Here is a 12,482-nt window from a genome sequence, read left to right as displayed (position 1 = left end):
AATTCCTGCACTGCAATTTATCCTGCAGGACTCCTATAACTTCAGAGTGGGACTTTGAGTTATACACATATATTTGTGCATAGTGGGGTTCAGTTTAGAGTTAAAGTTTAAAGTTAAAAAATGTTGTTATTGATAATTTAATACAAACTATTATTTTGAATTTGCCATTGCTGTTCCTGTGTTCGTGCTAACAAAAGCGCTTTAGTCCCAAACATAATTAAAAGGATTGTTAGTGTATAACACTACCACTTTCCCATGGTCTTTATAAATTGTTCGGTATTGCCGCTACCACTTTCCCACAGTCCTTTATAAATTTATAAAAGTTATTATAGGTCGGCACAATAACAGGGGCTGAAAGGCTCATACTGTGCTGTACATAATACTTAATTATAAAATTATGTTATAATTAAGCATGATTAATTTTATTTAAATACAAGGATTATAAAACATTGATCACTCAGACATCACCAGAGGATAAACTCCTCAATCCCCGTGGATGACTTGCGATGAGTGTGAAAGAACACAGAGAGCCAATTAACAATGAGTGTGAATGGCAAAAATGGCTTCTTCAACCAGTTCACTGAACAGCCAATTTACTGGTTAGCCAGTGAAAAAAGGGCTAGAGATCCGCCAGATTAACAGAGATATTAAGCTTTTATTGGAAGATTAAAGATTATAAAAAGTGTCAAGAACAGTTACCTCGGGCATTCCATGGATCTGAAATTGAACAAAGTGTCCAATATGTAAATATCTAAAAAAAATTAATTTCTAGATCTTTTTACAATTCACTTGATTCGCTTACATCTTGTTAAATATGGCAAGGAATATACCCCTGCTTAAATAAAGTTCATCTTCAAAAAGCCAAAACGAATGGTGGTTTGGTGTTTCCTAACTTTAGATTTTATTCTTGGGCAGTCAATATACGCAACTTGATTCTTTTACTACAATTTGATAACTGAGTTGACTGTCCCTCATGGGTAGAAATACAAGTAAATTTTGTTAAGAATACTTTTATGTTGGTAATTCTAGGGTCCTTTTTAAAATAAACTAACTGCTAACCTGATAATTAAACAAAGACCAAGAATACAGGTACAGTTTAGAAGGTTTTTTTGGATTTCAAGAGTTACTCTCTTGTCAACCTCATTATATCCAATCACCTTTTTCCACCTTCTTTACAAGACACTACTACCTTCAATGACTGGTACAGATTGGGTATTAAATGTTTCAAAGACCTTTTTATTGACAACAATTTTGCATCTTTTGAACAATTGGAAGGAAGCAGTTCAAACTTTTTCTGTACTTGTGAAAGTAAAATTTAAGCCTAATCCTTGTTTGGTATTGTTGGAGAGAGAGGCACAACTTTAACTGCATCTGATTTGCATATAATTATCTTTTGTCTCATGGCTAGGACAGTAGCGTTGCTTGGATAGAAGGACTTTGTTCCACCTACTCATGCTCAATGGTTACATGGAATTGTCATGCTTACATTTAGAGAAGATTCGAAGCTCAACATCTGAATTAAATTTAAATTTTCAAAAACCGAGATGACCGTTTTGAATTATTTTCACAATCTTTGATTTGATATTAATGCAGAGGTGTTGGGCTAATAGGCCATTTATTACTGCGACAGGAATTTTTCTTTCCTCTTTGCCAAACAGCCTCTATTTTGGAAGTGGGATTAGATTATCTTTTTATAAAATATTACTATAATATAATTTGTTTGATCAAGCCTGCAAGGTAGTGGATGAAATAGTATGATCTCCAATGCATTCTGGGATTTTTTCTATTTTTTGACTATTAAAATGTATTCTTATGTACTGAATTTTTTTTTTTAAAGGTGGAATTTCAATAAAAATATTGAAAAATAAAGAAAACAGTTTCAGGTTACAGGGGAATTTCAGGAGGGTGGGTGGGTAACTGAACAAATCTGCTCCAAGTTCCTTTTGTGCACTTGACTCAAGATTGGCAAATTAGTTTCTTTTATTTTTAAATATCCATTCATTTTTGGGGATCTGGTCAACAATTATTGGTCAATAAAGAACTGCAATACAGCTAGTATACAACCTGCAGTTGGCTCCCATGCACCTTCTTGAGTTATTGTAACTGTAATCACTCAGGGAAATCAGAAGTATTTTTCTGTACTCCTGACCTGCATCTAGTACGTGGACAGACATTGGCGATCAGGAGAGGAGCCATTCACCACTTGATACCCAAACGTCCAAATTGTTTTTGTAGTCTGGTCCATTTGGGTTTCTAGCAGAAGGTTATAAAATTATTGCAATGGAAGAGTTTGATAGATAAGCATGTCATTTCCTGTCCACTATTCTCCAGCAAATGCTTTGCTCGCACGAAATATTCATTCTCAACAGTATTAACCTAGGAAAAGAGTTTCTTTCTCATTGGGATAAAAAAAAATTCAATGTTTCAGTAGGAACTGATCACCATGAAAGATAACAAAATGCTGTATCTATTCCAAATTACAGAATGCTACTATGTGCATGCATGTGTGGAGCCAGGATTCAACACTTCAACATAATTTGAATTCTCAAGTTTATCTCACTGCCTTTTTTTTTAAAGTTATTTCTTGTGCACATTTTAGTTCTTCAGTTCATGCACTCTGCTCATCTTCTATGCTGGTCAAAACTAAAAGTGGTGTAGTTTACAAGTTCAGAACAGTATCAAAAAAAGTGATCAGCTCATTCTTAATAGAGCAAAGAGTATTATAGCTTTATCAGAAAAGATCACTCAATACCATTGCACATTTGGAGCAAAACCCCTCAAAGCTGCACCAAATCACTTCAGGAAATCTCAATTAATTACTTCCCTCCCTTTGGGAAGTGGGAGGGAGAATAAGCCAATTAGTACCTTTATAATTTAGCAGGCAAGAAACTAGATCCTATTTCAAGATAAGTTTTTAACAGTTCAATCAATAATGCAATGCAATTGCAGCTCAATGAGGTGTATACACTGCCGAATTGTCAAAAATAGCCTGCCTACTCAAAACTGCTTGAGTTGCAATCTTTGTCAATAATGAACACAGTAACAAGGCTATCACCTCCTTTCAGACACAACCAGTTGCCTGGATTAATCCAGCCAATAGAAATGATGGCAACTATTAATTAGCTAATGATTATGCCCAAAATCATTGCTAAAATTTTTTTAATAAAATGCTTGCTGTTAATTTGTGGCCCCTCCTTGTTTTGTGAAAATGTGAATTAAAGCCTCTGAGCAATAAAAATGAGACCTCAAAGGAGTTCTCTCTGGAGTCCTGGCTAATTATTTCTTTGAACTGACACTCAAAATGGTCTCATCTTATTGCTAAATGTAGGACAATTTAAATAACTACAACTTAAGTGCTGAAGGAACAAAATGGCTTAACAATGGGGTCAACAAACAGATGGGAGGGAGAAGATGGGCAGTGTAAATAGATAACAGTTCAGTACAAAATTTCCGGCAGAGGTAAAAGGCTATCTGGTAAAGATGAACTGAGGAACAATAAAGATGTTTCAATGTGGAGGGTTGAACAAACAGGCATGCCAGGTCCAGGAAAGGAAGTGGGAATGGAGACAAGCAAATAACAACAGGAAAAAAAAAGTTCAAACTTGGAGCAGGACAAATTCTGATGGCCAGAGGCTGTCAAGAATTGGAGGGCACGATTATACAACAGAATTCATATTTTAAAATACTCAGAAATTGTCATTATTCATGACAACACTCGAGTTGGGGCTGAAGCAGGGCTTTATGTCCAATTTGAGGCATCATAAGATACAAAAAAAAAAGCTGACATTTATTAAAATTAAATTCCTCATGTCTGGAAATAACTCATCTGGGTAGACTGCAGAACGTGGACTTACCTGCCTTGGAACAGGACGATGTGAGAGAATAAAGAAAAAAACTATTCAAGTCAGAAGAGTCAAGATCCTCATTCACCAACTTCTCATAGGTCTAGATAGATCATGAATTTATAAAATATTGTACCAATAATGCTCTGGAATATCAGCAGCTGTGATATGAGAATCTTAATGTTCTAGGTCAATGACCTTACATCAGAACTGGAAAGTTGAAGTTCTTGCAGTATTTTTATTTCAGATTTCCTTCATCCTCATTTTCTCTCACTTTCCAAAAGTATAATTGAAGTTCTTAATTAGAAAACAAGGTAAAGAAAACAATAAAGTTGGATTATCTCTTCATAAAAGTTCCATTTTATCATCAGTAATTAAAATTTTCTGCCAGTTCATTGTTATCTTGCAAAGCTAACAAGTTGAATAGCCACTTATAAAGTTACCCCCAAAAAAATTAAGGCCACAAAAAATGTTAGGAACAATTTTCTTGGCTTACATTCTTGCTACTTTGCAGCAAATATATTTTGCATAATTAAAATACTTGATTGCTTATTGAACTTATAAACTGTTACAAATCTCACATTACCAATGACCATACAATACTATTTCAAATCAAAACTATGCTTACCATTTAAAAAAAATAGCAGCACAGCCAGTTTATATTATAATCCTGCGATTGCAGGGTCTTGGCCCAAGATGGTGGCCCCTGCATTCAACAGCAGCCTCAAGGGGGTTGCAGATTCCTAGGAGGCAGGGTACCAGAAAACAGGGAGACCACCTCTCCATTTGAGGAGAAGTAGTGGAAATGATACATAGGATGGTGACATGGCAATGGACCAGTGCGGGGCCCCAGAGGCTGAAGAACACACAGGCAGTGAGCTGTTAGTGTTAAGGCGATGAACCCACGCAGGCTGTAGGTAATTTTTGGTGGTGGGGAGAATCTTGCTTTTCTTTCTGACAGCAAGGGGCACTGGCTGGGCAATTTTTGCTGCTGCCAATCTTTTGTTAATTTTGCATATTACATGACAATAAAGGAATCTTGAATTTTAGACTATTCTAAAACCGCAATTTCAATAATATTTACTTCTTAAAACACAGCACCTTATTTAGATTACTGTATATTGCATCATTGTCAAAAATGTCACATCATTATTTTGTGGTTTTAATTTTAAAAAGGTCAAATTGCATAAATGAAATTTGAGGAATTGTAACCTCCTGCAAAGGTGTAAATCCTTAATCTTCCCAAATTAATAAGACACATTGTAACCAAATTACAGATAAAATGCACTGTTGAAATTATTGAATTTCTTAAATTTTATACAACTCTCACCAGTCAAGCAGTGGGTTCAAGTCCCACTCAACAGGTGAGCACCAGATACTGGCTGACATCTCTTTGCAGTACTGAAGAGTACTGCACCGTCAAAGATATTCCTTTTGAGAACCAACAATAAATCAAGGTCCTGTATGCTTTTTCAGGTGAAGATAAAAATAAACTAGGGCACCATTTTAAATATAATGAAGCAGTCCTTGTCCACACACACCTGGGCAAGAGTTAGACACAGCAAGAGACATTCGACATTCACATCATGCAGTTGTCAGGTAAAGACCATCTCAATAAAAAAAAACACAAAGGACTATCCTTGATATTCAATAACATAACCACTCATTTCCCTGTTGACACTATGCAACAGCAACGACGAGAGTCTAGATGGGAAAAAAAATCTTACAGAATCCTTGGCTGTAAGAAATGACTGAGGCTTGCTATTCTGCAGTGTATGATCAACTAAAAGCAAGTTTCACAAAGTCACCAGTAAAGTTTAATATAGTTTGCCAGAGTAATTTAACGTCTAAACAAAAGTCAACCAGAAGCATCAACTATTTATTTCTCCACTGACCCGCTAAGTATTTTCAGCATTTTGTTTTTATTGCAGAATACCATCTACAATACTTTGCTTTTGAACCCAAGGAATTTGCAGAGTACCTTTAACATAGTAAAACATCTTTTACATTGTCAGGCATGTCTCAACTACAATCTTTGAGTATTTGTTCATATTTAACTATTGGCTGCAGTATTTTCAGGATATCCCCATTAACCTTAAATAGTTCATTTGATGCCATGTCGATTCACCTACTCTCAAAGTAGGTTCAAAGACTGGCTCAAAGCAACTGAGGTAGAAAGGTTTAGAGGTGGAATCACATGCCATTTGAAGACATTCCCAACATTGTAGCATCTGCATTCAGTTACTGATTTAGCTGGAAATTAACTGAACTGCAAGATAGTGGACAGGGGTAATAAGCAGGACATGAGAGTAGAGTACAAGGACCTGTGATCATGGTACAATTATTCGGCATGTGAAAAACAATGAGGGATTAAAAAAATTGGAGATTGACAATACACAAAGATGGGACATTGCCAACATTAAAAAATAACAATGGATGAGAATGGACAAAACCTCAAACATTTTAAAGTGGACAAACTCAAATTCATCCACTGTGAACTCAAGTGGAACTAAACCAAGTAATTTTTAAATGCTAGTAATTCACAATGCTGGAGAACCTTAGCTGGTCAAACAGTGTACTTTATGTAGCAAAAATAATTTAGTTATGGGGACCAAACAGGGGCCCATTTTCATCAGAATTTTAAACTTTTCTAATGACAAAACCAAAAAATGGCTCACTCCATTCTCACAATCCATCTTACATTTGACAACATTTTTTTGACAACTTGTTTGCCAATTAGCTTTCTGTTGAACTCTAGGTTCAAAACCTTAAATACTATTAAATGTATCAAATGGAATATTTATTTGCTTTGAGAATGTAGCATGCACATTCATTTTAGTCCACATTTCCAAACCCCTTTCGTATTTCCCACTATCCTAGCCCTTATCCTCCCCAACCCCTTGATTTCCATCCTCATTGCATCATTCCTGCTTTAATTCTTCAGACTACAATATAGCTTTCACAGTCAAATCTCAGCCCAAAAGCAAAAACACACAATAAATAAGAGCAGTCGTCAGTCATCCGGCCAGTCAAGACTGTTCCACCATTCAATGCGATCGTGGCGGACCTGATGATAGCCTCATCTCCACCTACCTGCCTTTTCCCCTCGTCCTTTAATTCCCCTTCGATTCAATCTTGTATTAAATATATTTACTGAGGTTGCCTCCACTGCTTCAATGGGCAGTGAATTTCAGAACCACCCTCTGAGAAGAAGCATTGTGAATTACTAGCATTTAAAAATTACTTGGTTTAGTTCCACTTGAGTTCGCAGTGAATGAATTTGAGTTTGTCCACTTTAAAATGTTTGAGGTTTCGTCCACTTTCAGTTGCATTCATTTTATGGAGGTGGAGTGACAACACTCCACCTTTAAGGGTACTCCTCTAGGCACATGGGAGCTGGAGATTATTCCAGCAGTCTATCGGCCTTTGGACCTTTTATGGAGATAGGTGCAGCAATGCATAGAAAGAGAATCTCTGTCTTCACATTTGTTTTTTTCTCCTGCCATAAAATGGCCTATAGACACAAATGGATAGCCAAGTACCAGCTGGACATGAACTATTACAGGATGGAATGGTCAATATTGATAAAAAGATGAGAACAACATGAGAACAGGCTCTTTCTCATTCCATGATACAAAAAAAGGACTGATAATAACCAGCTTAATACAGTGGAGAGAACAGTGATTGGGCAAAATTATGCACGGACAGAATAAAAGGTACTAGATTTAAAGTAGGGGTAAACACAATCCAAGACAAGGGATCAAGACAAGAAAGAGTAAACATGTTTACACTGGCTCATATTGTATCCAAATACACATTTCACATGACAAAAAAAAAATCGTTTTATTTCAGTTAAGGGAAGTCTTTAAGAGTGGGGGAAACCTGATGAAGGCTTAGTTTTAGAAATTACCAACCCCTCCTCCTTCCATCACCTCTCCCGCACCCCTCCTCCTTCCATCACCTCTCCCGCACCCCTCCTCCTTCCATCACCTCTCCCGCACCCCTCCTCCTTCCATCACCTCTCCCGCACCCCTCCTCCTTCCATCACCTCTCCCGCACCCCTCCTCCTTCCATCACCTCTCCCGCACCCCTCCTCCTTCCATCACCTCTCCCGCACCCCTCCTCCTTCCATCACCTCTCCCGCACCCCTCCTCCTTCCATCACCTCTCCCGCACCCCTCCTCCTTCCATCACCTCTCCCGCACCCCTCCTCCTTCCATCACCTCTCCCGCACCCCTCCTCCTTCCATCACCTCTCCCGCACCCCTCCTCCTTCCATCACCTCTCCCGCACCCCTCCTCCTTCCATCACCTCTCCCGCACCCCTCCTCCTTCCATCACCTCTCCCGCACCCCTCCTCCTTCCATCACCTCTCCCGCACCCCTCCTCCTTCCATCACCTCTCCCGCACCCCTCCTCCTTCCATCACCTCTCCCGCACCCCTCCTCCTTCCATCACCTCTCCCGCACCCCTCCTCCTTCCATCACCTCTCCCGCACCCCTCCTCCTTCCATCACCTCTCCCGCACCCCTCCTCCTTCCATCACCTCTCCCGCACCCCTCCTCCTTCCATCACCTCTCCCGCACCCCTCCTCCTTCCATCACCTCTCCCGCACCCCTCCTCCTTCCATCACCTCTCCCGCACCCCTCCTCCTTCCATCACCTCTCCCGCACCCCTCCTCCTTCCATCACCTCTCCCGCACCCCTCCTCCTTCCATCACCTCTCCCGCACCCCTCCTCCTTCCATCACCTCTCCCGCACCCCTCCTCCTTCCATCACCTCTCCCGCACCCCTCCTCCTTCCATCACCTCTCCCGCACCCCTCCTCCTTCCATCACCTCTCCCGCACCCCTCCTCCTTCCATCACCTCTCCCGCACCCCTCCTCCTTCCATCACCTCTCCCGCACCCCTCCTCCTTCCATCACCTCTCCCGCACCCCTCCTCCTTCCATCACCTCTCCCGCACCCCTCCTCCTTCCATCACCTCTCCCGCACCCCTCCTCCTTCCATCACCTCTCCCGCACCCCTCCTCCTTCCATCACCTCTCCCGCACCCCTCCTCCTTCCATCACCTCTCCCGCACCCCTCCTCCTTCCATCACCTCTCCCGCACCCCTCCTCCTTCCATCACCTCTCCCGCACCCCTCCTCCTTCCATCACCTCTCCCGCACCCCTCCTCCTTCCATCACCTCTCCCGCACCCCTCCTCCTTCCATCACCTCTCCCGCACCCCTCCTCCTTCCATCACCTCTCCCGCACCCCTCCTCCTTCCATCACCTCTCCCGCACCCCTCCTCCTTCCATCACCTCTCCCGCACCCCTCCTCCTTCCATCACCTCTCCCGCACCCCTCCTCCTTCCATCACCTCTCCCGCACCCCTCCTCCTTCCATCACCTCTCCCGCACCCCTCCTCCTTCCATCACCTCTCCCGCACCCCTCCTCCTTCCATCACCTCTCCCGCACCCCTCCTCCTTCCATCACCTCTCCCGCACCCCTCCTCCTTCCATCACCTCTCCCGCACCCCTCCTCCTTCCATCACCTCTCCCGCACCCCTCCTCCTTCCATCACCTCTCCCGCACCCCTCCTCCTTCCATCACCTCTCCCGCACCCCTCCTCCTTCCATCACCTCTCCCGCACCCCTCCTCCTTCCATCACCTCTCCCGCACCCCTCCTCCTTCCATCACCTCTCCCGCACCCTCCTCCTTCCATCACCTCTCCCGCACCCTCCTCCTTCCATCACCTCTCCCGCACCCCTCCTCCTTCCATCACCTCTCCCGCACCCCTCCTCCTTCCATCACCTCTCCCGCACCCCTCCTCCTTCCATCACCTCTCCCGCACCCCTCCTCCTTCCATCACCTCTCCCGCACCCCTCCTCCTTCCATCACCTCTCCCGCACCCCTCCTCCTTCCATCACCTCTCCCGCACCCCTCCTCCTTCCATCACCTCTCCCGCACCCCTCCTCCTTCCATCACCTCTCCCGCACCCCTCCTCCTTCCATCACCTCTCCCGCACCCCTCCTCCTTCCATCACCTCTCCCGCACCCCTCCTCCTTCCATCACCTCTCCCGCACCCCTCCTCCTTCCATCACCTCTCCCGCACCCCTCCTCCTTCCATCACCTCTCCCGCACCCCTCCTCCTTCCATCACCTCTCCCGCACCCCTCCTCCTTCCATCACCTCTCCCGCACCCCTCCTCCTTCCATCACCTCTCCCGCACCCCCCTCCTTCCATCACCTCTCCCGCACTCCTCCTCCTTCCATCACCTCTCCCGCACCCCCCCTCCTTCCATCACCTCTCCCGCACCCCTCCTCCTTCCATCACCTCTCCCCCCCCCCCCTTCCTTTCCATTTCCAACCCAGCCTCATTTTCTGCATACAGGCGGCGAACACGGAGAACCACGCCAGCAACCACGGAAAAACCGACCCATCTTCCTCGGTCCAATTTTAAGGCAAAGATAGGCGGAAAGCAGGGGGCGGGGGGAGAGGAAAATGTAGCCAGAAGGCCTGGAGTTGCTCAGGACCGAGGCCTGGCAATGAGGTTGTGGGGTGGGGGTGGGGGGGGAAAGAGAGAAGAGCACGCAGCTCTGGCCTGGCCCCCGATACATCCACCACTCACTTTTTGGGAATCTTCTCCTTTTTGATTCGGCTTCGCTTTTTGCGCGCTTGGAGAGCCAGAACTGGAAATAAAAACACACGAGGGTGAGGATGGGGTTCGTGTGGAACACGAAAGCCCTGGCTCCAGGGAAACGCTGGCCGCCCTGTGGAAGAAAAGAGCGCTCACCTTTTCGGGAGCTCATGTTGAGCTTCCTCGCTCGCCGACTGACCCACGCAGGCGCAGATTGACTTTTCTTCCTGACGTCCGCCAGCGTCACACGCGTCCGCCGACTGACCCACGCAGGCGCAGACTGACTTTTCTTCCTGACGTCCGCCAGCGTCACACGCGCCCGCCGACTGAACGGCTCGGCGCCGCCACCCATGCGCAAGCGCACAACGGTCACGGGAGGCGGGGCCACCAAGCTCCAAAGCATTTCGCGTTCACATGACGTAATCGACGACGTAACGTGCTGAAAACCTGCCCGACTTTTACATCATAATTCCGTGGCTGGGAAGATTACGTGAAGGGGGGGGAAGGGGGAGGGGGGGAAGGGGGAGGGGGGGAAGGGGGAGGGGGGGAAGGGGAGGGGGGGAAGGGGAGGGGGGGAAGGGGGAGGGGGGGAAGGGGGAGGGGGGGAAGGGGGAGGGGGGGAAGGGGGAGGGGAGGGGGGAGGGGAAGGGGGAGGGGAAGGGGGGAAAACACAACGCTGCAGAAACGGGTCCAACAAGGCACACTTTATAGTCAATGTTTTGGCCTTGAGCCTTTCATCGAGGTGTGAGCAAAATGTTGGCAGGCGCCTGAATAAAATGGTTGGGGCTCAGAGGGAAAGGCCCACCAGGCAAGAGGTGGATGAAGGGCAGGAGGGCACAACAACAAATAGCGGGGGTGGGGGGGGGCAGGCTTTGTGACTGGAGAGACTAGGGGGTGGAGAGCTGGAGGAAAGGAGACAGAGGGATGGGAAAAGTGGGGGAGCACAGGGCGTGGGCTAGCAGAAACTGGTTGGAGAGTGCCCAGACAGAATAGTAGATGCTGCCCCTTGTGGTGCACTGTTAGCCAGAATCAGACACACACAAGATAAAGACTATGCAGCAGGCTTTGATCCACAGAACCAGGCTGGCTGTGGCTGCAGTAACTCTGAGTGAGGCTGGTGCAGGCTTATAGCCCAGAGGGTGATTGACACCCGACCTGGTGGAGCTTAATCCCTTCAGGCTGACTGATTGACAGCCGGCCAGGTGTTGTCCTGTCCTCTTACACTCCTGCAGGTAGAGAGGTTGCCCCCTGCAGTAGGCTGGTGGTGTACCACCACACCCCTCCAATTTATGGGTGTCTGACTTGGCAGAAGAGGTGTGTAAATTTGATGTACAATAACATGCGATAAAAATCCTGTGACAGTATATAGAGGTGTTTGGGAGTCTGTTAGAGCAGGTCACACACAAGCAGTTTAAAACAGAATTTTTGCAGGAGCTTTTGCAAGAGTGCTCAGTCTCATGACAGACTGCTATTTGCAAAAGGCAACAAATGTAACCACAGGCAGTAGCAGCTTTGTCTGGAAAAGAGCATTTACTGTCTGGAAGATCATGTGATCTTTGCAGCCAGAGAGCAAAAAAATAAGCTTTGCTCTCAGAGTTGGAGGGAGTAAGAGAGAGAGAGAGAGAGAGAGGACAAGCTGGCAACCTTTGGAAGACGTCTTGGTCAAGGGAGAGGACTGGCTGTCCGGTGTTTCACTTGGAATAGGAGAAACAGAAAGAAAGAGGTTATCAACTGGAGAACTCTGAAGGGGGCAAGTTTTATCATCAAGAGACTGGAGTGGCTGATTAAAAAAGGAAACAGTTCTGGATGTCCTGGAACAAGAAAAACTCTCTCTGAAAAACAAGAACCTTTCTGAGTGGTAACAATTCCTTTACCGATTAAGCACCAAAGCCTCGTGAACTTTATTAATGTTCACTTCTGTGCACAGTACAAAAATTGCCTGCTACCAGTGAGATTGGACTGTGAACCAAAGAACTTGCTGAACTTATAGACACATTACACATGCGTGTGTTTAGAATTAGAAAGGGGTT

At 45.0% G+C, this 12,482-nt stretch overlaps 1 protein-coding gene across 1 annotated transcript in view; it reads right to left on the bottom strand.

Annotated features, from left to right (window-relative positions):
* Window positions 1–10,870, bottom strand: part of LOC138765095 (SRSF protein kinase 1-like) — a 50,602-nt gene extending 39,732 nt beyond the window's left edge. The window contains exons 1-2 of the mRNA XM_069941810.1: window positions 10,609–10,870; window positions 10,444–10,504 (exon numbers count right to left, since the gene is read on the bottom strand). Coding sequence (XP_069797911.1) covers window positions 10,444–10,504; window positions 10,609–10,855 — 308 coding nt within the window. The 5' untranslated portion in view covers window positions 10,856–10,870. The remainder of the gene's footprint in view (window positions 1–10,443; window positions 10,505–10,608) is intronic.
* Between the last annotated feature and the right edge of the window lie 1,612 nt (window positions 10,871–12,482).

Source organism: Narcine bancroftii, chromosome 5 (genome assembly GCF_036971445.1).
Source record: "Narcine bancroftii isolate sNarBan1 chromosome 5, sNarBan1.hap1, whole genome shotgun sequence".
NCBI lineage: Eukaryota > Metazoa > Chordata > Chondrichthyes > Torpediniformes > Narcinidae > Narcine > Narcine bancroftii.
Note: the sequence above shows the minus strand (reverse complement) of the source record. Positions and strands in the feature narration are given on the sequence as shown.